The sequence below is a fragment of the Bos mutus genome, chromosome 10 (genome assembly GCF_027580195.1).
Source record: "Bos mutus isolate GX-2022 chromosome 10, NWIPB_WYAK_1.1, whole genome shotgun sequence".
Taxonomy (NCBI): Eukaryota; Metazoa; Chordata; class Mammalia; order Artiodactyla; family Bovidae; genus Bos; species Bos mutus.
The window spans coordinates 43,541,466-43,561,588 of NC_091626.1; the positions used below are offsets into that span (position 1 = coordinate 43,541,466).

General features: G+C 42.3%; 1 protein-coding gene across 1 annotated transcript in view; it reads left to right on the forward strand.

Moving 5' to 3' along the window:
• Positions 1-573: 573 nt before the first annotated feature.
• SLC28A2 (solute carrier family 28 member 2) overlaps positions 574-20,123 on the forward strand; it is a 37,144-nt gene continuing 17,594 nt past the window's right edge. Inside the window, exons 1-10 of the mRNA XM_070378518.1 lie at positions 574-659; positions 2,204-2,295; positions 2,430-2,518; positions 14,542-14,633; positions 15,700-15,883; positions 17,328-17,469; positions 18,088-18,201; positions 18,541-18,618; positions 19,071-19,151; positions 19,591-19,671. Coding sequence (XP_070234619.1) covers positions 2,215-2,295; positions 2,430-2,518; positions 14,542-14,633; positions 15,700-15,883; positions 17,328-17,469; positions 18,088-18,201; positions 18,541-18,618; positions 19,071-19,151; positions 19,591-19,671 — 942 coding nt within the window. The 5' untranslated portion in view covers positions 574-659; positions 2,204-2,214. The remainder of the gene's footprint in view (positions 660-2,203; positions 2,296-2,429; positions 2,519-14,541; positions 14,634-15,699; positions 15,884-17,327; positions 17,470-18,087; positions 18,202-18,540; positions 18,619-19,070; positions 19,152-19,590; positions 19,672-20,123) is intronic.

Genomic DNA, 20,123 nt, shown 5'->3' on the forward strand with positions numbered 1-20,123 from the left:
TTCTCTGTCAGTGATTCTCTGCTTACCTTTCAAGAATTTCCTGGCTCAGGACCAATGGAACCAGCTGTGTAAAGCCTTTTTTGACACGTCTTTCCTCACTGATTTGTAATTCCTTCACAGTAGAGACAGTATCCCATTCATCTTTGTGTCCTCAGCACCCAGAGCCATGCCAGGGTGATCGTGTGTACTTAATAAATATTTGTTAAGTGGATTAGCAAAAGACTTCCTAGCAGTCATTTGGAATCAAATCTTGTGCAGTCCTGTGTTCCGTTGTTTTCGAAGAACTATCTTCCCAGTACCAAATGATGATCCATTTTCTGAGGGCAGAGATCTTTCTCTTACTTTTCTACTTATTTTTCTCCCCTGTGCCTAGTTCAGTACTGGACAGTGCTTTTACTGAAGTGCCTGTTAGAAATTCCTGCAGAATTCTTAGACCTGACCCTGCAAAACAGTCTTTAAAGCATATAAATATTTAACTTGAGACATTGCACTCCTTCTCTACAGGCAAGGGCAAGCACGGCAAGGGAGGGCCCAGGGGCAAAAATGAGCCAATCGGAATCACCCTCCCTCATTCCCAGCCCTGACTTCAGAGTCAGGGTAGCATGGAACTGAGTTCTTTCTGTCCTCTCTGAGGCACCAGAAGAAGTCTACAAACTGGAGTAAGTAATTATCTTGGGGGAGGGCAGGAACCTGATTTGCCAGATTTTTTAATTGAGCCTACTGAGACCAAGTTCAAGTAGGTCTATATCTATGCAGGAAGGCCCTGATTTATAAAACAAAAGTTATCCATTTATGATGCTTAATGAAATTATATTTAAATGGTTGAAAGGATCACCGTAAAACAAAAACAAAACACAATTCCATAGGGAAGGAAAATTTCTATAAAGTAAAAAAAAAGTCTTAAATGAACGTGTATTATGACTTTGAATGTTTAGATAAAGGTTGCTTATAGTGAGCTCAAGTGCTTGTTTTGTTTCTTTTTCTTAAATGGATGATTCCAGTAAATGAGCTTGTACCTTTTGCTGGATCTTCACTGCTCTAAATAGGCTTTCTCTAGTTGGCACCCCACTCCAGTACTCTTGCCTGGAAAATCCCATGGACAGAGGAGCCTGGAAGGCTGCAGTCCATGGGGTAGCTAAGCGTCGGACACGACTGAGCGACTTCACTTTCACTTTTCACTTTCATGCATTGGAGAAGGAAACGGCAGCCCACTCCAGTGTTCTTGCCTGAAGAATCCCAGGGACGGGGGAGCCTGGTGGGCTTCCGTCTCTGGGGTCGCACAGAGTAGGACACGACTGAAGTGACTTAGCAGCAGTTGTGGCCAGCAGGGGCTACTTTTCACTGCAGTGCATGGGCTTGCTGCAGTGGCTTCTCTTGTGGTGGAGCACAGGCTCTAGACGCAAGGGCTTCATAGTTGTGGCTCTCAGGCTCTAGAGCAAGGGCTCAGTTCTTGTGCCACACGAGCTTAGCTGCTCTGCAACAAGTAGAATCTTCCCGAATCAGGGATCGAACCTGCATCCCCTGCATTAGCTGACAGTTTCTCAACCAGGGGACCACCAGGGAAGTCCTGCTTTATTTCTTTATTCTCTCATTTTGTTTTGAAACTTTCTTTATTGGGGATAATTAACACTCATCCTGATTATTCCATGTGTAGGTTTCTTTTCTCTCATGAGGAACTCTCTTAGATACTCCAGAAATGATTGTCATGCTGCATTATGGTCAGGAACTTGAAAGTCTGTTCATCTTGGTTTTCTCAGTAATGTGTTGTGGGCATGGTCTTCCCAGCCCTCTGCCGCCTTGTTTTCTTCTTAGTGCAGCTCAGTGGGGCCTCCTGGAGGCTAACAGGAGTAGTTGCCCTCTCGCTCTTCCTCAAGGAAACTGAAGACAGTCCTTTTTAGTCCAAGTCCTGGAGCCTTTTGTGAGCCACTGATTCATGTCAATTCCCCTGCCCTTCATTTCTCTTCTATGTTATTTCCCCTTCCTTAACCACTGACAATAGAAAGTAGAAGCCTATACTTCATTGTTCATTATTTTAGAATTATGCTTCCAATCTTCTCTGTTCTCAGTCCTTAAAGAAGTCAGCTAAATCTCTACATATTTTTAGTTTTGTTTTTCCTGTGGATAACTGGCCCTAAAAGTTCTATCCAGTCTCACATTACAGAACAACTAATCTTCCACTCTTGGCTCTGAATTTGTCTTTCAGGAGAACAGGAGATGGAGAAAACAAATGGAAAAGAGGCCTTTGCTCTGACCACTGTGGAGACTGGCATACAGAACCCAGGGCTGGAACTCACGGTAACTCACCAGTTTAGTTTCTGCACGTCTCTGTTGACTGACGCATGGCCTCACATAGGATATTTGGCTGCTTGCAATCCCTGTCACCCCTGACAGGGCCTTAGGACTGACCTCAATCCTACCTCTGCTTACAGGAAGAAGGGATAAATCCTGAGGGAAGCAAGAGGGCTGAAGAACAAGGACACAGCCTTAAGGGTGGATTGGAACCTCCCACACGACTGAGGTACAGGTGTTCTAGCGTTGATTCAGTTGGGGCCTAGGGTTGGCTAGTGTGGTCAGTGGATTTAGAAGAGGTCAGGCTTGCCCTGTTCTCAAGAGCTGGTGATCTTATTGTGGAAATAAGATTCATAGCCATGTGCCATTACCATGTGCATGTATCTATTTTTATGTAATTAATTGTTAAATATACCTGGGCCATAAGTAATGAGTTCAGTAGTATCAGCATTGGTTGGACTGGCAACAAAAATAACAACAATGAGAATAACAACAACCAACAATTATTGAGTATTTACTATTGTACAGAATGCTTTATGTAATTAATTCATTTAATTTTCACAACAGGTAGATACTAATTTTCATCCCCTTTTTCAATTAGAAAATTGAGGCTTATAATTTTTTTATTATTTATTTATTTTTGGCTGCACCACAGAGCTTGGAGGATCTTAGTTCCATGACCAGGGATTGAACCCAGGACCTCAGCAAGGGAAAGTGCTGAGTCCTAACCACTGGACCTCCAGGGAATTCCCCCATAGAATCTTAAAAAAAATAGCTCTTCTGAAATACTCAGATTTGGGGATGAGGAAAAAGAGAAATCAGAAATTTAAAAAAACCAGAGAAGGAACCACCAAGAGAGATAATAAAATTAAAAAAAATACAATCTCTGAAGTCAAAAGAGAAAAAAGTGTCAACGATGAAAGTACAATTAACCTTCAATGTTCTGTGTAATAGTCAAGGAAGGAGTGAGAACTGTCTTTGAATTTGGTCATGGTCGTAGTCACAGAAGTAAAGTCTGTAGAAGTTGTTGGAGTAAAATAGGTTAGATGGAAGCTGTATTCCCTGGTGTGGAAAAGAGTCTGTATTTATTAAAACAACAACAACAACAACAACAACAACAACACAGAAGTCATACATTGAGAAGCTTAGAAGAGGATACTGGATAGTTTCTAAAGGGAATACACGGATATATGTTTCTTTCTTCTCTCTATTTTTGAGAGTTAACTTAGTGACTTCATAGAGAAAGCAAGCTTGATTTTTAAAATTTCTTTTCTCCAGAATTTCACTTCTATATTCAAATGGATATATATCAGTTGATATGCATCAGTGTGGACATTACTACTTTGTATTTTTGTTTTTCCACTTACTTTATATATCACATTTTAATGAGTTAACAGTAAGCTTTCTATAATTGACCAGGAATTGAACCTGGGCACTCACCAGTGAAAGCATGGAGTCCTAAACCCTGGATCACCAGGGAACTCCCTGAATATTTTTCAATGATTCCATTTTATCTATTTTGTTGGTTTATTAGGTATAATTCTTTGTTTTGCTATATTAGTAGTTGGTTTGGAGTTTGTGATATATATTTTCAACTTATCAAGTCTGCCTTCAAGTGATATTATACCTCATCATATATAGTATAAGAACTTTATAGTAGTTTACTTCTGTTTGTCCCTTTCCAGCCTTTATATTACCATTGTTTATGTTTATACATTTTACTTCCATACATTATAAATTACATTTTGTTTGGTCACTCAGTTGTGTCCAACTCTTTGCAGCCCCATGGACTGCAGCACTCCAGGCTTCTCTGTCCTTTCCCTGTCCTTCACCATCTCCCGGAGCTTGCTCAAGCTCACGTCCATTGAATCAGTGATGCTATCCAACCATCTTATCCTCTGTCATCCCCTTCTGCTCCTACCTTCTATCTTTCCCAGCATCAGTCTTTTCTAATGAATTGGCTCTTCGCATCCAGTGGCCAAAGTTTTGGAGCTTCAGCTTCAGCATCAGTCCTGCATACTATAATATTATTATTTTTGTTTAAACATTGTTATCTTCCTATATGTTCTAACTTAAATATACCTGCACCTGCATGAATCCCTATCTTTTTCCCTCCTTTATCAGAAAGCTTACTCTCCCTGAGTCTGAAGCTAACCTCTTTACCTTTCTTCTTTTTTAATTTTGACTGCTTAGGCCCTTCGTTGCAGCATGTGGGCAGGGGCTTCTCACTGTGGTGCACGGGCTTTTCTTGTTGCAGAGAATGGACTCTAGAGTGTGTGGGCTCAGTAGCTTTTTAGTTCTCTCAGCAGGGATGGAACCCGAGTGCCCTGCATTGAAAGGGGGATTCTTAACCACTGGACCACCAGGGAAGCCCCTTACCCATCTTCTTAATCTCCTTATCCATCCTTCTCTGTCCCCTTCTAAGGGCCCTCTGTTTTCTACTTCTTCAATTACTCCTTCCCCATTAGACCCTCCCCCAATCTATCAGTTCAGTTCAGTTCAGTTGCTCAGTCGTGTCCGACTCTTTGCTACCCCATGAATTGCAGCACGCCAGGCCTCCCTGTCCATCACCAACTCCCAGAGCTTACTCAAACTCATGTCCATTGAGCCAGTGATGCCATCCAACCATCTCATCCTCTGTTGTCCCCTTCTCCTCCTGCCCCCAATCCCTCCCAGCATCAGAGTCTTTTCCAATGAGTCAACTCTTCTCATGAGGTGGCCAAAGTATTGGAGTTTCAGCTTTAGCATCAGTCCTTCCAAAGAACACCCAGGACTGATCTCCTTTAGAACGGACTGGTTGGATCTCCTTGCAGTCCAAGGGACTCTCAAGAGTCTTCTCCAACACCACAGTTCAAAAGCATCAATTCTTCGGTGCTCAGCTTTCTTCACAGTCCAACTTTCACATCCATACATGACCACAGGAAAAACCATAGCCTTGACTAGATGGACTTTTGTTGGCAAAGTAATATCTCTGTTTTTGAATATGCTATCTAGGTTGGTCATAACTTTCCTTCCAAGGAGTAAGTGTTTTGTAATTTCATGGCTGCAATCACCATCTGCAGTGATTTTGGAGCCCAGAAAAATAAAGTCTGACACTGTTTCCCCATCTATTTCCCATGAAGTGATGGGACCAGATGCCATGATCTTCATTTTCTGAATGTTGAGCTTTAAGCCAACTTTTTCACTCTCCTCTTTCACTTTCATCAAGAGACTTTTTAGTGCCTCTTCACTTTCTGCCATAAGGGTGGTGTCATCTGCATATCTGAGGTTATTGAGATTTCTCCCGGCAATCTTGATTCCAGCTTGTGCTTCTTCCAGCCCAGCGTTTCTCATGATGTACTCTGCATAGAAGTTAAATAAGCAGGGTGACAATATACAGCTTTGACGTACTCCTTTTCCTATTTGGAACCTGTCTGTTGTTCCATGTCCAGTTCTAACTGTTGCTTCCTGACCTGCATATAAGTTTCTCAAGAGGCAGGTCAGGTGGTCTGGTATTCCCATCTCTTTCAGAATTTTCCACAGTTTATTGTGATCCACACAGTCAAAGGCTTTGGCATAGTCAATAAAGCAGAAATAGATGTTTTTCTGGAACTCTCTTCCTTTTCCCATGATCCAGCAGATGTTGGCATCTGGTTCCTCTGCCTTTTCTAAAACCAGCTTAAACATCTGGAAGTACTGGGGTCCAGCCCCAGCAGGATCCAGGGGTACCCTCAGGATGATGGCTTAGGCGATAAGGATAGCAAAGCGGAGAGCAGGGCTTGATCTTCCTTGATTTACACGGAAAGCCAAGAAAGCTCCTGTGTTCCAAGGAGTCATCCTGAAAGAAGAACAGAGAAAGAAAAGGAGGGAAAAGGAAAAAAAGAATGACACGGGGAGACCAAGCTTCGGTGAGTGAGGCCCATAACTTTATTTTCAAAAGGAACTTTTATTACTTGACTTGTACATAAAGGGAAATGAAAGATGCAAAGTCATACAGAGTCAGCCCAAACATCACATCTGTTTTGTCTTTATCAAAACCAGGATTTTTTCTGCATACCTTTCCCATAAACAATGTTGTGTACATTATCTTCTGGCCTTGGAGGCCTGTGGACATTTTATGACCCTTTTTTGATAAAGGCTGCTCAGCCAGAAAACTTGTTTTCCCTTAAAGTGTTTCTTCTTTATTCCTCCCAGCCTCAGAAAGTACTAAACAGAGTTACATTCTCACAGAGCAAAGGTGCAGTGATCACAACAAAGAAAGAACCAATTAGCTCAAAGGTCTGATGTGGTTAATTCCAAGGCTGCTGCTTGTTTTTCTTACATTCCAACTATGTTAACCAATGCACTCCCAGGCACACAAAGGATAAGGGATACGGGCACTTGGCAGCAAGTATTGGCCCAATAATGAAGCCCTTTACCAGTACTATCTATTCTAATAATTTTTCATCCCTTAAAGGACTCTATGCTCATTAGGACTTTTAGAATGTTTTGGCTTCCCATGCCTTTCAAGGTTGGGGAGTTGTGAACAATCTTGTGTGTTAATTGCAAGAGTATGGATAAACCTGTCAGGCAAGCTAGAATGCCAACAGAGGGGTTAAAATAGAAATATTCCTTTCATGCCCAGAAGACTTATAAACTAAAGCCCTAAGTTGACTTTTTCCAGAGAAAGGTGGTCGGGGATAGCCCCCTGTTAATGTCAGAAGAGTTGGTGAAAGGCAAAAAGTAGTAAGACAGACAGATTCTGGTTTTGGGGTAGATGCTTGAGCAGATTCAGGGGGTCCCTTGAGTTCTGATCAGCCTTGCTCATCAGATCTCTTCCACATGACCTTGTCATGGGTGGGATCTCCCGTGGTGGCTCCTGGCATAAAGTTCAGGTTCATGTATTGCTGAAGCCTGGCTTGAAGAATCTATAAGTGTACTCAAATTTCTTTCTTATAATAAAACAAACAAAACCAAAAATCAACCTTATCTCAAACTTGTGATATCATTTTCCTTCATGGTCAAGTTTCTTGGAAATGTGGGATTTTCTTGCTGTTTCCATTTTCTCACCTCCGTATTCAGTGCAGTGCAATCTAGTTTTCACTATCACTGCTCAGCTGAAATTCTGTTATTTAAGTGAACAGTGAAAACCTACTTACCAAGTCCAATGTATACACACTTTCACTGGTCATCTCTGCAGCATGAGCCTTCTGATCCTTTCTTTCTGGAAACTCATTTATTGATTTTTAAAAAATATATTTGTTTATTTAGCTGTGTTGGGTCTTAGTTATGACAGACAGGATCTTTCATTGCAGTGTTCGTGGGATCAGTAGTTGCGCGTGCAGGCTTGCTTGCTTCGTGGCATGGGGAATCTTAGTTCCCTGACCAGGGATGGAACTCTCATCCCCAGCATTGCAGGGCAAATTCTTAACCATTGGTCCACCAAGGAAGTCCCCACTTACTGATTTTAATGGCGCTATACCCTCCTCATTCTCCTGCCTCTCTGGATGTTTCTTCTTGTCTGTTGTTTTCCAGAGCCTGTTTTTGTCTTTTCTTCTCATTCTTACACTTAATGTCTGGATTCATAAAGCCACATCTGATGTCTGCATCTTTGTTCTAAGCTTCCGACCTATATATCTAACCACTTACCAAACATCTTCATCTAGGTGTGGTGTATATACTTTATATTTAACATTAAAATGAAATTCCTCTTAGCATAGGTGTGATACTTTTCTACTAAGTCAGGCCCTGGGCTGGGCTTTAGACATACAAAGATAGATAAACTCACATTTCCTCTTCAGGTCTGTTCCTCCTCCTGTCTCCTCTCTTTGGGTGCGTGTTAGCATCCTGACTGAGTCACTCACCATAGGAACCTCATTTGTCATCCTAGTTTTCCTCCACTTGATGTTAATCCTCTTTCTCAAACAACTGTGCATTCACCTCCTGTGCATGCACCTCCCCTGCACCCTCAGTTACTTCCTTACCGGCCCCAGCCTGTCACCCATCCCACTGCCTCCAGAGTGATCTGTCTCAGTTCAGTTCAGTAATTCAGTCGTGTCCAACTCTCTGTGACCCCATGGACGGCAGCACGCTGGGCTTCCCTATCCATCACCAACTCCTGGAGCTTATTCAAACTCATGTCCATCGGGTTGGTGATGCCATCCAACCATCTCATCCTCTGTCTTCCCCTTCTCCTCCTGCCTGTAATCTTTCCCAGCATCAGGGTCTTTTCCAATGAGTCTGTATTTCACATCAGATGGCCAAAGTATTGGAGTTTCAGCTTCAGCATCAGTCCTTCCAGTGAATATTCAGGACTGATTTCCTTTAGGATGGACTGTTTGGATCTCCTTACAGTCCAGGAGACTTTCAAGAGTCTTCTCCAACACCACAGTTCAAAAGCATCAATTCTTCAGTGCTCAACTTTCTTTATAGTCCATACATGACTACTGGAAAAACCACAGCTTTGACTAGATGGACCTTTGTTGGTAGAGTAACATCTCTGCTTTTTAATATGCTATCTAGGTTGGTCATTGGAGAAGACAATGGCAACCCACTCCAGTACTCTTGCCTGGAAAATCCCACGGACGGAGGAGCCTGGTAGGCTGCAGGCCATGGGGTCGCTAGGAGTCGGACACGACTGAGCGACTTCACTTTCACTTTTCACTTTCATGCATGGAGAAGGAAATGGCAACCCACTCCAGTGTTCTTGCCTGGAGAATCCCAGGGACGGGGTAGCCTGGTGGGCAGCCATCTATGAGGTCTCAGAGTCGGACACGACTGAAGCAACTTAGCAGCAGCAGCAGCAGGTTTGTCATAGCTTTTCTTCCAAGGAGCAAGTGTCTTTTAATTTCATGGCTGCAGTCACCATCTGCAGTGATTTTGGAGCCCCCCAAAATAAAGTCTGTCACTGTGTTCATTGTTTCCCCATCTATTCGCCATGAAGTGATGGGACCAGATGCCATGATCTTAGTTTTCTGAATGTTCAGTTTTAAGCCAGCTTTTTCGCTCTCCTCTTTCACTTTCATCAAGAGGCTTCTCAGTTCCTCCTTGCTTTCTGCCATATGGTTGGTGTCATCTGCATATCTGAGGTTATTGATATTTGTTCTGGCAATCTTGATTCCAGCTTGTGCTTCATCCAGGCTGGCATTTCGTATGATGTACTCTGCATATAAGTTAAAAAAGTAGGGTGACAATATATAGCCTTGACATACTCCTTTTCCTATTTGGAACCAGTCTGTTGTTCCATGTCTTCTTGACCTGCATACAGATTTCTCAGGAGGCAGGTCAGGTGGTCTGGTATTCCCATCTCTTGAAGAATATTCCACAGTTCATTGTGATCCACACAGTCAAAGGCTTTGGCATAGTCAGTAAAGCAGAAGTAGATGTTTTTCTGAAACTCTCTTGCTTTTTTGATGATCCAAAGGATGTTGGCAATTTGATCTCTGGTTCTTCTGCCTTTTCTAAATCCAGCTTGAACATCTGGAAGTTCTTGGTTCACGTACTGTTGAAGCCTTGCTTGGAGAATTTTGAGCATTACTTTGCTAGCATGTGAGATGAGTGCAACTGTTTGGTAGTCTGGGTCATGAAGATCTTTTCTGTATAGTTCTATGTATTCTTGCCCCCTCTTCTTAATATCTTCTGCTTCTATTAGGTCCATACCATTTCTGTCCTTTATTGTGCCCATCTTTGCATGAAAGATATCCCTTGATATCTCTTAATTTTCTTGAAGAGATCACTAGTCTTTCCCATTCTATTGTTTTCCTCTATTTCTTTGCATTGATCACTAAGGAAGGCTTTCTTATCTCTTCTTGTTCTTTGGAACTCTGCATTCAAATGGGTTTGTCTTTCCTTTTTTTCCCTTTGCCTTTCACTTCTCTTCTTTTCTCAGCCATTTGTAAGGCCTTCTCAGACAACCAATTTGCCTTTTTGCTTCTGTTTAGAAAATGCATATCTGCTGTTATTCTGCTGTGTATGCTCAGTCAGTCATGTTTGACACTTTATGACCCCGTGGACTGGAACCCGCCAGGCTCTTGTGTCCATGGGATTTCCCAGGCAAGAATACTGAGGTGGGTTGCCATCTCCTACTCCAAGGGATCTTCCCGACCCAGGGGATCGAACCTGCACCTCCTGCCTCTCCTGCATTCCCGGTGGTTTCTTTACCACTGTACCAAAGGGGAAGCCTGCCTATGTTATTACCTTGCTTAAGTTCTTCAGTGGGTCTCTCCTTTCTACAAGACAAAGTCTAAATGACCTGGCTTCTGTTTTCTTTACAAGCTTTCTTCCCACCATCCATCCACATGTTCCCTGCTTCTCAGCAACAGTAAATCATACTGTTCTTTCAAAATGCTAGGCTCACTCAAGGATATTTTTCCTCCTCTTGAGGTACGCCAGCCTTTTCTTCTGACTCCCTGCAACATCTCTTCTTGGCAAGCGCCTTCCCCTTTACCTTTGGATCAGTTCGTCTGTCCTTTTCTTGTGAAAGCTTGTTCAACATTCACCGGCATGGTTACCTGCTCCTTCTCCTCTACTCTCCTAGCAACTATAATTTTGGAATTCTGGAATGGTCCCTCCCTCTGGTATTCCAGTCTTTTGTGTCTAATTAGAAGTCACATGGGGTAATGGAAAGAGGTGGGTTTTAAATTCTAAATCTGCCAGCAGGCTGTTTCCTTGCTCATGAGCATAACATTAGCCTTGTGGTTTTGGGGGGTGGGTGATTGAGAGATTCTTGCAGTACCTGGTAAAAAGTGCTTAGTAAATAGTATCTGGTTTTTCTTTCCTTCGGAGGCAGTTATTATTTTTTTTAAAGTAGTCCATGTATGCTCACATTCACTCAGTCCCCTGCAATTCTGTTTTCATCTAGTCATTCTCCTGTAAATGGCTTTTTCAAACAGAACCAGTCACCTGTTTACTGCCATCTTATTTGCCACACAAACCTGATTTTACACATCACTGAATGTCGTCAGCCTTGCCTCCTTCTTAATCATTTCTCCTTTTCGCTTTTCTTCCTAGCTGCCCAACTGCTCCTACTAAGTCTGTTGTTTCTTCTGGCTGCCCTATCAGAGTGACTGTTCTGACTTCCTGGGAGGATGGTGGTAAGCCTGACAGGGATGGGTGGGAATGGCAAGATAAATGGGTGGGTGTGAACTGCACAAATTACTGGGAAGGAGGTATGGAAGGACATCTTGGGTGGACTAAGTTGCATGTCAATGTAAGTCCTGCGTGAAGAACTTTAGGCCGCCTGTCCTTGCTGGGAACTCCTCCCCCCGCCCCTCCAGTTTTCTTTTGTTTTTTCTCATTAGAACCTGAGCATGTATTCAACTGCTGAATGAACCAGAGCTCCTTTGTCCTCAAATTCCTACTGAAATCATTAAAAGAAGGTGTAAATAGGGACAGCTTATATAGCATAGGGACTCCATGATGGGCATTAATCATATGATAGAAACCTGGAGAAAATTTTTCTAACAATGGAACTAAAGGGCTGGCCCACAAAGGCCAATGGGGAGAGGGTCATGACTCTCTCTAATGAGGGAGAGCCTTACTGGGAAGACTGTCCTGCTTTTCAGAACCCCTGCTACCTCTAACTTGGAGGGAGAAGACCTCTGGAAGGAAGAAATTGAGGCTAGGTAGAATAGCTGGTTGAAAATGCCACTAACTAGGTCCCTTTTGATTTTCTGGACTGTTGGCATTGAATTTCTATTCTTAGTGTGAAGAAATCTGACTTTTTATTGCGCATCAAGGAAAGATTTGAGTCCTGTGTGGAGAGAGAGTTCTTTTCCAAGGCAACATATCCATCACAACTGAGCAGTTAAGCCCATCTGTGTTCTAAATTTAAGTTTCCTTCTCACTCTACCTAGGCTGATGGTTCTCAGCACTGGTCATAACCAGGCGCACAGAGTCTCTGCCTCCATTGTAGCTTTGCTGACCTCCATCTGAGAGACCTTTCTCTTGCCTTTGCTGGTTTTCCAACACCTATATTTTATTATTTTGTTAACAGCCTTTTTGCTTCTCAGTCACCATTCTCCCTTGGGCACTTTTGGTAACTGTTCTTGAACTCCTCTGCAACACTATCCAGCAGTCTTGCACATCCAGTTTTAAACCAGTTGTATGCACAACTTTGAATCTGGCAAAGTGGTACCCAGTACAGTTCTTTTTATTCTGTCATCAAATGTGGTATCTGTTTTTTTGGTGAGTTCCAGTGTTCTCCTGTCAGTGGTTGTTCAACACAATTTTGGTGTTCTCAAAGAAGATGAGTGCATATCCTTCTACTCAGCCTTCTTGAACTCTTTGCTATTATCAAATGGAAACTTTGGACTCCTTGAAGAGATTCCGGTCACTTCTACCTGGAACTCTTGCCCTTTACTCAGACCATCATTTCATACTGGGTTGACTCATTTCCTTCCTTCTGGTTCTTACTTCAAGCTCAGGCAAGCAAGGATTTGCCCAGGGCCCCTCTGTCAACAGTCAGATGAATTTTTTGAAGGGGAGTTTCCACATCTTGTAGAAAGGGTCACTGAGAAAAATGCATGAACACTTTTGCTGCTAGCCCTGACCTATGGCGCCCACTAATGCAGTGTTGAGCTAGCACTACCTAACATCCTTACCCTACTCTTTCTCACACTGTCACCTGAGGCTGCAGGCAGTAAGCATGTGAATGAGAAGGTTATTGTTAGTCCATGTCTGGAAAGCCTTCCATACACACACCTGAAGAATTTATCAGTGGGTACAGACATCACAGCAAATTATGGACAAGGTATCGAGTATCACCATCTACCAGATAGATTATTTTTCTCAATTCAGCTTCTGGATATAACACAGTTACTAACTCTCAAGCTGAACCATTATATAAGGAACTTGGCCATGTTAGCAAGATCGTGGGCCAAGCAAGACGCCAGGACCATGAATACCTGTGCACATACTTCTATGCACTGCTTCTCAGTTGGTTTAAAAAAGACTGAGATCTTATTTTGCCTTTTTCTTTGAAATGTCCCTTATGATTTTTTTTCAATCCTAATTTTTAAAAACAGAAGTTCAGCTCTAAATTATGTTCTCGAATCAGATTGTTCATGAGTTTTGCAGAAATGAGTATTCTTCACTGATTTCTGGTAGTTCTTAGGAAATGATCGAATGTGGTCATAAGGTGATGGTAAGGTGTCCTCTTGGATTGATTAAGTCAGGAGGTGATAAGGAATATTTTCTCCTTTACCTATATCTGATAATATACACTCTACTCAACTAACATAGCATTGGACTCCTTGATGAAAGAAGAAAAAAGGAGAAGAAAGAGAGAGGAGTGTGTTAGATAGGAGAGGCAGTCATAGAACATAGAAGTTTGTGTGCCAAGTCCTCAGGGCATTTGGAGCTAGGGGTTGGTTCCAGCTCTGGCTAAGCTGTTCTGTCTCAGCATGATGGCCAATTGAGACCTTCTTGCTGGGCTCATCTTGTTTGGATCTTCTGAGAATTTGGAAGTTAGTGCTTTATGCTCATATGATTCCAATGTGCTGAGGACATTTAAGAATGGTAGAGACAGGTGAGCTTGGGGCCTAGGTAAGATGCAGCATAGAAAGATGGTTAAGAGCTCAGATTCTGAAGCCGCATTGCCTGAGTTTATGTTCTGTCTATGCTCCTTACAACCTCCACAACCTTGGGAAAGGTACTTCTCTGCTTTCCAGTTTCCACATTTGTAAAATGGGAATGATAATAGTAACCACTTCAAGAGTTCTTATTAGGAGTCAATGAGTTCCTACTTTTAAACTTCTTAGAAAGAGTCCAGCATATAGAAAACACTATATAAAGGTTTGTTAAATTAAACTTGAGAAGACCTACTTGCTGGATGTCTCCTCTTAGGTCCTCTCAGCCAGGGATTCTTGGGGTGGGATTCTTGGGGATGGTAGTGTTTTCCTTCTGGTCCATCAGTGCATGTCTGATTGACTGTTTAGGGCTATGGATTTGTGTGATTTTTATTTTCTTTCAGAATGATAGGCCCATTTCTGAATCTGGAAACTGAATAGTCCCTTGTCTCCAGAGAACAGAAAGGTCCAAGTGTCTTCCTGTTCCTCCCCCTCCACTAACGATATCAGGGATATTGTTAGTCCAGGTTGGGTAGGAATGTCCTGAGCTGCTGCCCATTGGCAAGGTTGATCCAGCCTTTCTGGCATTGCTGGGACACTGCCTAACTTCCCCTGGATGAATTTCTTAAGAGAAAATTCTTCCTCAGGCTGGACCATCTAAGTTCTGGGAATTGATGCAAACAGGATGTAGTAAATTTTGTTATCTTAACTTTTGGTTTCTCATCAGGAGGACCTTACAGCCTTTCACCAGGGCAAGAAGTTTCTGTAAAACACATGCTGGCTTGTTCAAGAAGATCCTACTGAGCCTGCTGTGTTTGGGTAAGGTATTGAGAACCTGTGGAAGTGAGAGACACAGTCATTTCAGAAATATGACCTTCTGTCAAGACTACTCCTAGATGGAAAGAAGCTATACGATGTATAGCTCTTAACTACTTGTAGTGAATTGTAATGTATAGAATTGTACTTCTAGGAATAAGTAAAATCTGAGAATAAGCTATTTTTCAAACTGTACTATTCAATAGACTTAAATATTTCTAAGAATCTGGGCTTGTCTCTATTTGTGTCTTGAGTAGATGAAGGGCGTGGTTCTTGTAGTCTATGAAAAAAGCCTGTAGTATATGTTACTTATTTGCTGGTTTGCCAATAAGACCAATGATATAAAATGTTTCTAAAGCATAGCAAACCTTTTGGGAATTCACTGGCAGTCCAGTGGTTAGGACCCAGCACTTTTACTGTTGGGGCCCCAGGTTTGATCTCTGGTGTGGGAACTAAGATCCTGCAAGCCATGAGACACAGCAAAAAAAAACCAGCCAACCAAATAAACAAACAAAACACATAGGAAACCTCTGTTTAAAATATGCTGTCAATGATGTATGGGGCTTTGACGTCAATATTAGAGGCAGCTGGGATGGTGAAAATAAAAATTATATTTTGGGGTGAGTCAGGGAGCCATAAAATGAGGACCGTATGGCTGTTCTTCCTAGTAGTAGCCTGCTTCCATGCCTCTGCTCAAGAGGAAAGGTTAAAATGACTGGGGTTATAAAGTTTTGAGAAAAGATGATTTTTTTAAGTGTATAAAAGTAGGTGCTGATCAAGTCCATACCAAGGAATAGAAAGAGGATACCAGATAAAATAGAAAGCAATGAGATTTCATTAGGGACAAATTAAAATATGCAGCAGTCAAACTAAGTTGGTTGCTCTGAATCCCCCAAGAAAACAGCTAGCCATCTACCCTGGCGTTGGGAAGTGCCGCTCAGTCTGACAGGGCTGGTGGTAAGGTTGCTGGAGGGTTTTTCCTGCCTTACCCAGACATTCATGGCTCAGTCTTCCTTGGTTCCTAGGGTCTCTGCCTTGCTGATCCTTACTTTGTACTTTCTGTTTTTAGCTTATGCTGCCTACTTCCTGGCAGCTTGCATCTTGGATTTCCACAGGGCACTGGCCTTGTTCGTCCTCACTTGTTTGGTGCTTTTGGTCCTGGTTCACCGCTTTCTGAAAAGGCTCTTTGGTGAAAAATTGACGAGATGTCTCAAGCCCCTTGAAAACTCCCGCCTGAAGTTTTGGATGAAATGGTAAGATAATCTCAATATCCCTGGTCCCACAACTTGTCTTAAACCCCAAACCATTACCCTTTTCCTCCTTTCCTGGTTTCTGAGCTGTCTGAGAAAAGTTCTCCTATGCTTTACAAAACCAAGGCTCAGGGAGCAAATAGCAGTGGGCTTCTGAGCACTGAACTTAATCCAGTTTCTTACAATCTCCTATCTTAATATTGCTTGCAGGTCAGGAGGGGTTACATTTCAGGGAAGGGTTTTAGCCTGTTTATTGTCAGGGTTGGTGTCGGAAATGAGAAAAACCATATTCCTCTTCACAGAAGTAATCAAGGCAAAGCTGCATTAAACTGTCAAATTGATTTGGTGCTCATGTGTTTCTCCTTTAATTTCTGGATACTTTTTATCCTCTTTTCCCCCTCTAGTCCTCCAGACTTCCTGTACCCACAGGTGTCTTATAATTCCCTAGAGTTTAGCACTGTTTAGTGTATACTGGACCAAATGCTACAGCAGCCACAGCTCATTTAACTAACTATGGCATGCACGTGTCCTTTGATCACAGACCTAGGGTGAGCGAATGACTTTCAGACTCCCTGTATGTTCCTCTTTTCTGCCTTTTGTCCAATGGATGCACAGAAAATAGCTGTTAAGAATGTTTGCAACAGTGATCATTTGGAGAAACACCCCAGACTACAGCCTAAATTTCGGATCATTGATTTATTTGACACTGAAGAGATAGAGCTGAAGTACTTTCTTCATTAGCAGGATGGATTCTGGAAGCTAGATTTAATTCACTTTGAGTTCACAGAGAGAACAGCCCCAGTATTCAACCCTGACCTGTCCTCTATCCTGTTGCCATTGTTGTTCCTGCAGCATCTCAATGGACAGTGTGTGTGTTTTGGTTTTCTTTTCTTTTCACATGTGATTTGCCCTCTAATTCTTACTCCTTGAACTGAAATGACTCCAACACTCAGACTTGAGGAGACTAGTTTGTGTACTGACTGTGCATGTTTGGTACATCAAGGGACCATAAGGCCATAAGTCATTGATTTGTGGCTTAGCCTTAGCCTTTATTCTGCCCCTTCAAGTGGTTGGAAACTGGTTGGAGATCCGTAGGGGACTTTTCCTTCTTCTTTTGAAAATATTTTGGTTTTGCATTAGAGCAATCTTGAAGAATAAGTCTTTTTGTTACTGATATGATAGATTGAGGAAGTCATGAGATTTATGTCCTCAGATTGGACTCTTTGACCTTCCATCTGTGAGTAAAAGAGTTGAGGGGAGGGGAGAGGTGGTAACTGGGAAACCACCAGATGAATGATTCTAAAGACATGTCTCTGTGTCTAACCTATTGTGTTTATCCTTTTGATGAATTTATCCATTTGATGAGTTTCTGGTTTTTAGAGGTTAAGTTGATTATTTCTTATTCATTCAGTGAGTTGATGGCATTATCCTGAAATTCCCTCTCCAGGGTGTTGGCAGGAGTCTCCTTGATTGGCCTTATCTTGTGGCTGGCTCTGGACACAGCCCAAAGGCCAGAGCAGCTGATCTCCTTTGCGGGAATCTGCATGTTCATCATCATCCTCTTTGCCTGCTCCAAACACCATAGCGCAGTGAGTTTGGGTTATGCAGGGGTGGGCATAGTAATACCGAGCCAAGGACCATTTGTTATTAATTACAAAGTACATGTGCCAAGTATTGATTACAAAGGCACAGAACTGAGTTCTTAACAATCTCTGGAATTTTCTCCTTAGATAATTTTGCTCTTAAGTGAAGTTTAAGGTTCTAAGAGGCCCTGGACCACTTATTTACAAACTGAGTCTTGATATCAATTTTGTGGATGCAGGCTGGTGTTAAAGACAAAACAAAACAAAACAAAACAAAAAATAAAGAAGGAAAGAAAGAAAATAGAATACAGTAGAGAATCAACTAGTACTGCACATAGTAATATTAAAGCATTGGTTTATGATGCTTTTATGTATGTGTGTGTGTGTCTGACTGTGTGTCAGATCTAACCTGTAGGTGTAAGTTTAAAAAACATATATATGTATGTGGCTCTTTGTATATCACTACCCTGTACCACATTCTCTCTACTCCCATCTTACCCCAGATTTACTGTTAACACCCTAGATTGGTTCCAGAGTACATATACCCATGTTTAAAACGCCAGCCAGGTAATTAACAAGTCTGATTTAGAACTCACATTGGAATAATGTTCTTTTTGGTCCCAGGTGTCCTGGAGGGCAGTGCTTTGGGGCCTAGGTCTTCAGTTTGTCTTTGGGATCTTGGTCATCAGAACTGATCCTGGATTTAATGCATTTCAGTGGCTGGGAGAACAGGTTCAGGTATGAGAAATCGAATGTGAGGGAACTGCTCTTTGCAAACCCTAGAGAAAGGAGATTGGGGGAAAACATGAGATCACACTGTGTCTTGTTAATGAGATCTGGTAGGAAAGGAGAGAGTACATGGGGGTACAGCTAAGCATAGGAATGAAGAGAACTGAACTGCTGAGTCCTCTGTCCTTCACTGAGTAACTCACAGGGACATAGACTGCTTCCCATGCTGTCAAAGGGAGGCCAACTTCAGTGGCAGCAGTAGGTCCAAGTCATACATAAGGCTGATCTTATCTTCCTTGTGTCTTTCGTGACTTCACTTTTGTTATCTCTCTCTCCTTTTTCTTTCAGATTTTCCTCAGCTATACAGTGGCTGGCTCCAGTTTTGTTTTTGGGGATGTTCTGGTCAAAGATGTCTTCGCCTTTCAGGTCATGTCTGTTTCATGAGCAAGAAAGAGGGTCAGTGGTGGTGGGTGGGGGGTGGGAAGAGGGATAAAACAGATGATGAAGACGTATGTCCAAGAAATCAGACAGTTTGTATACCAATGACCCTAAGAAGAGGATTTGATCCCATTCGTATAGGAAGCAGTGTCAATCTCTTGCCCTTTGTTCAGTGCCATACTGAAATTGGAATGAAATAGGGGTGGGAGAGGAAGGTTCAGAAAACATCTTCTTGTGGCTTAGTATTGATGGCATAATAGATTTGCAGTACACTTAAAATTTATTCCTAAACTAGCTTGTGTTTAAATATCCACTGAGTATCTATACTGTATCAGCTGCACTTGGGATGATGGGAAGTTATCTTACATGCCTGAAACACAGTTTGCTTATGGCATGTTCATTGTAGGATCTCACTGCCTGCCCCATCATTCTCATTACAGGCCTTACCCATCATTCTTTTCTTTGGATGTGTGATGTCCATCCTTTACTACCTGGGCCTTGTGCAGTGGGTTGTTCAGAAGGTGAGTCATTCTGCTATTCATCCAGGAGGTGGGCTTTTATCGTGTGATCTGTCAAGAGGCATGAAGATGATACTTACTTTGAAAAAGAAGGCTTATATTTCATATCTTGAGCATTAGAACTAATGTGAAAAGCACACTCTTTCAAGCGTGCCTGATATCAGATGGTCAGGACCAGGCCCTGGGCAGGGTGAGGGGCACAGCAAGGAGAAAAAAATGGGCTGAGCTACCACTTCATACTGAGTTTTAATTTATTTTTTCTGGAAGCAAAGAGCCCTGAGTTCTGGTCCAGGATCTGTTTGTAATTTGCTTTGTGATCTCGGCCTTGTTACTCTTCTCTAGGCCTTAATTTCATTACCAATGTTAATGGAGGAGGGGTTTTGCTGGATACACTCTGAGATTTCTGCTAATGTTAATGTTTTGGGTGTTTGCATCCCTTTAGATTGCTTGGTTTTTGCAAATCACCATGGGCACCACTGCCACAGAGACCCTGGCTGTGGCAGGAAACATCTTTGTGGGTATGGTAAGCATCCTGAGGATTTTGATCTTTTCTCTGGGGAATAGAAAGTATGGCAGACAATAGGCTGAGAAATGTATGCTTTCCTTTTGAAAAGTCAGATAAATGAAGACTGTATGTGGAGCCACTCATTCTCTGATGAAACAAAATTCAGAAGCTCAAAGGAAATGCAACTCATTGCTTTCACCCTTCATCTCTAATGATACTTACGTGATGTGTGTAATGGGGACATACTTAACCACAGATCTAACTTCTTACACAGGGATTTAGGGAAATGTCCTGGTCTAAATCATCCCCCTTCAGGGACTATGAAAGGTGTCTCCTCCATATTCTGGTCTCTTCCAGTGACCTTTGTTTTCCAGGGTCTCTCAGGAGCCTTGCTCAGGGCCAACACCAAAGCTCTTCCCCATAATACTTTTTTGATACATTTGTCTATATGGAGTAGGTGCTCAGTATAT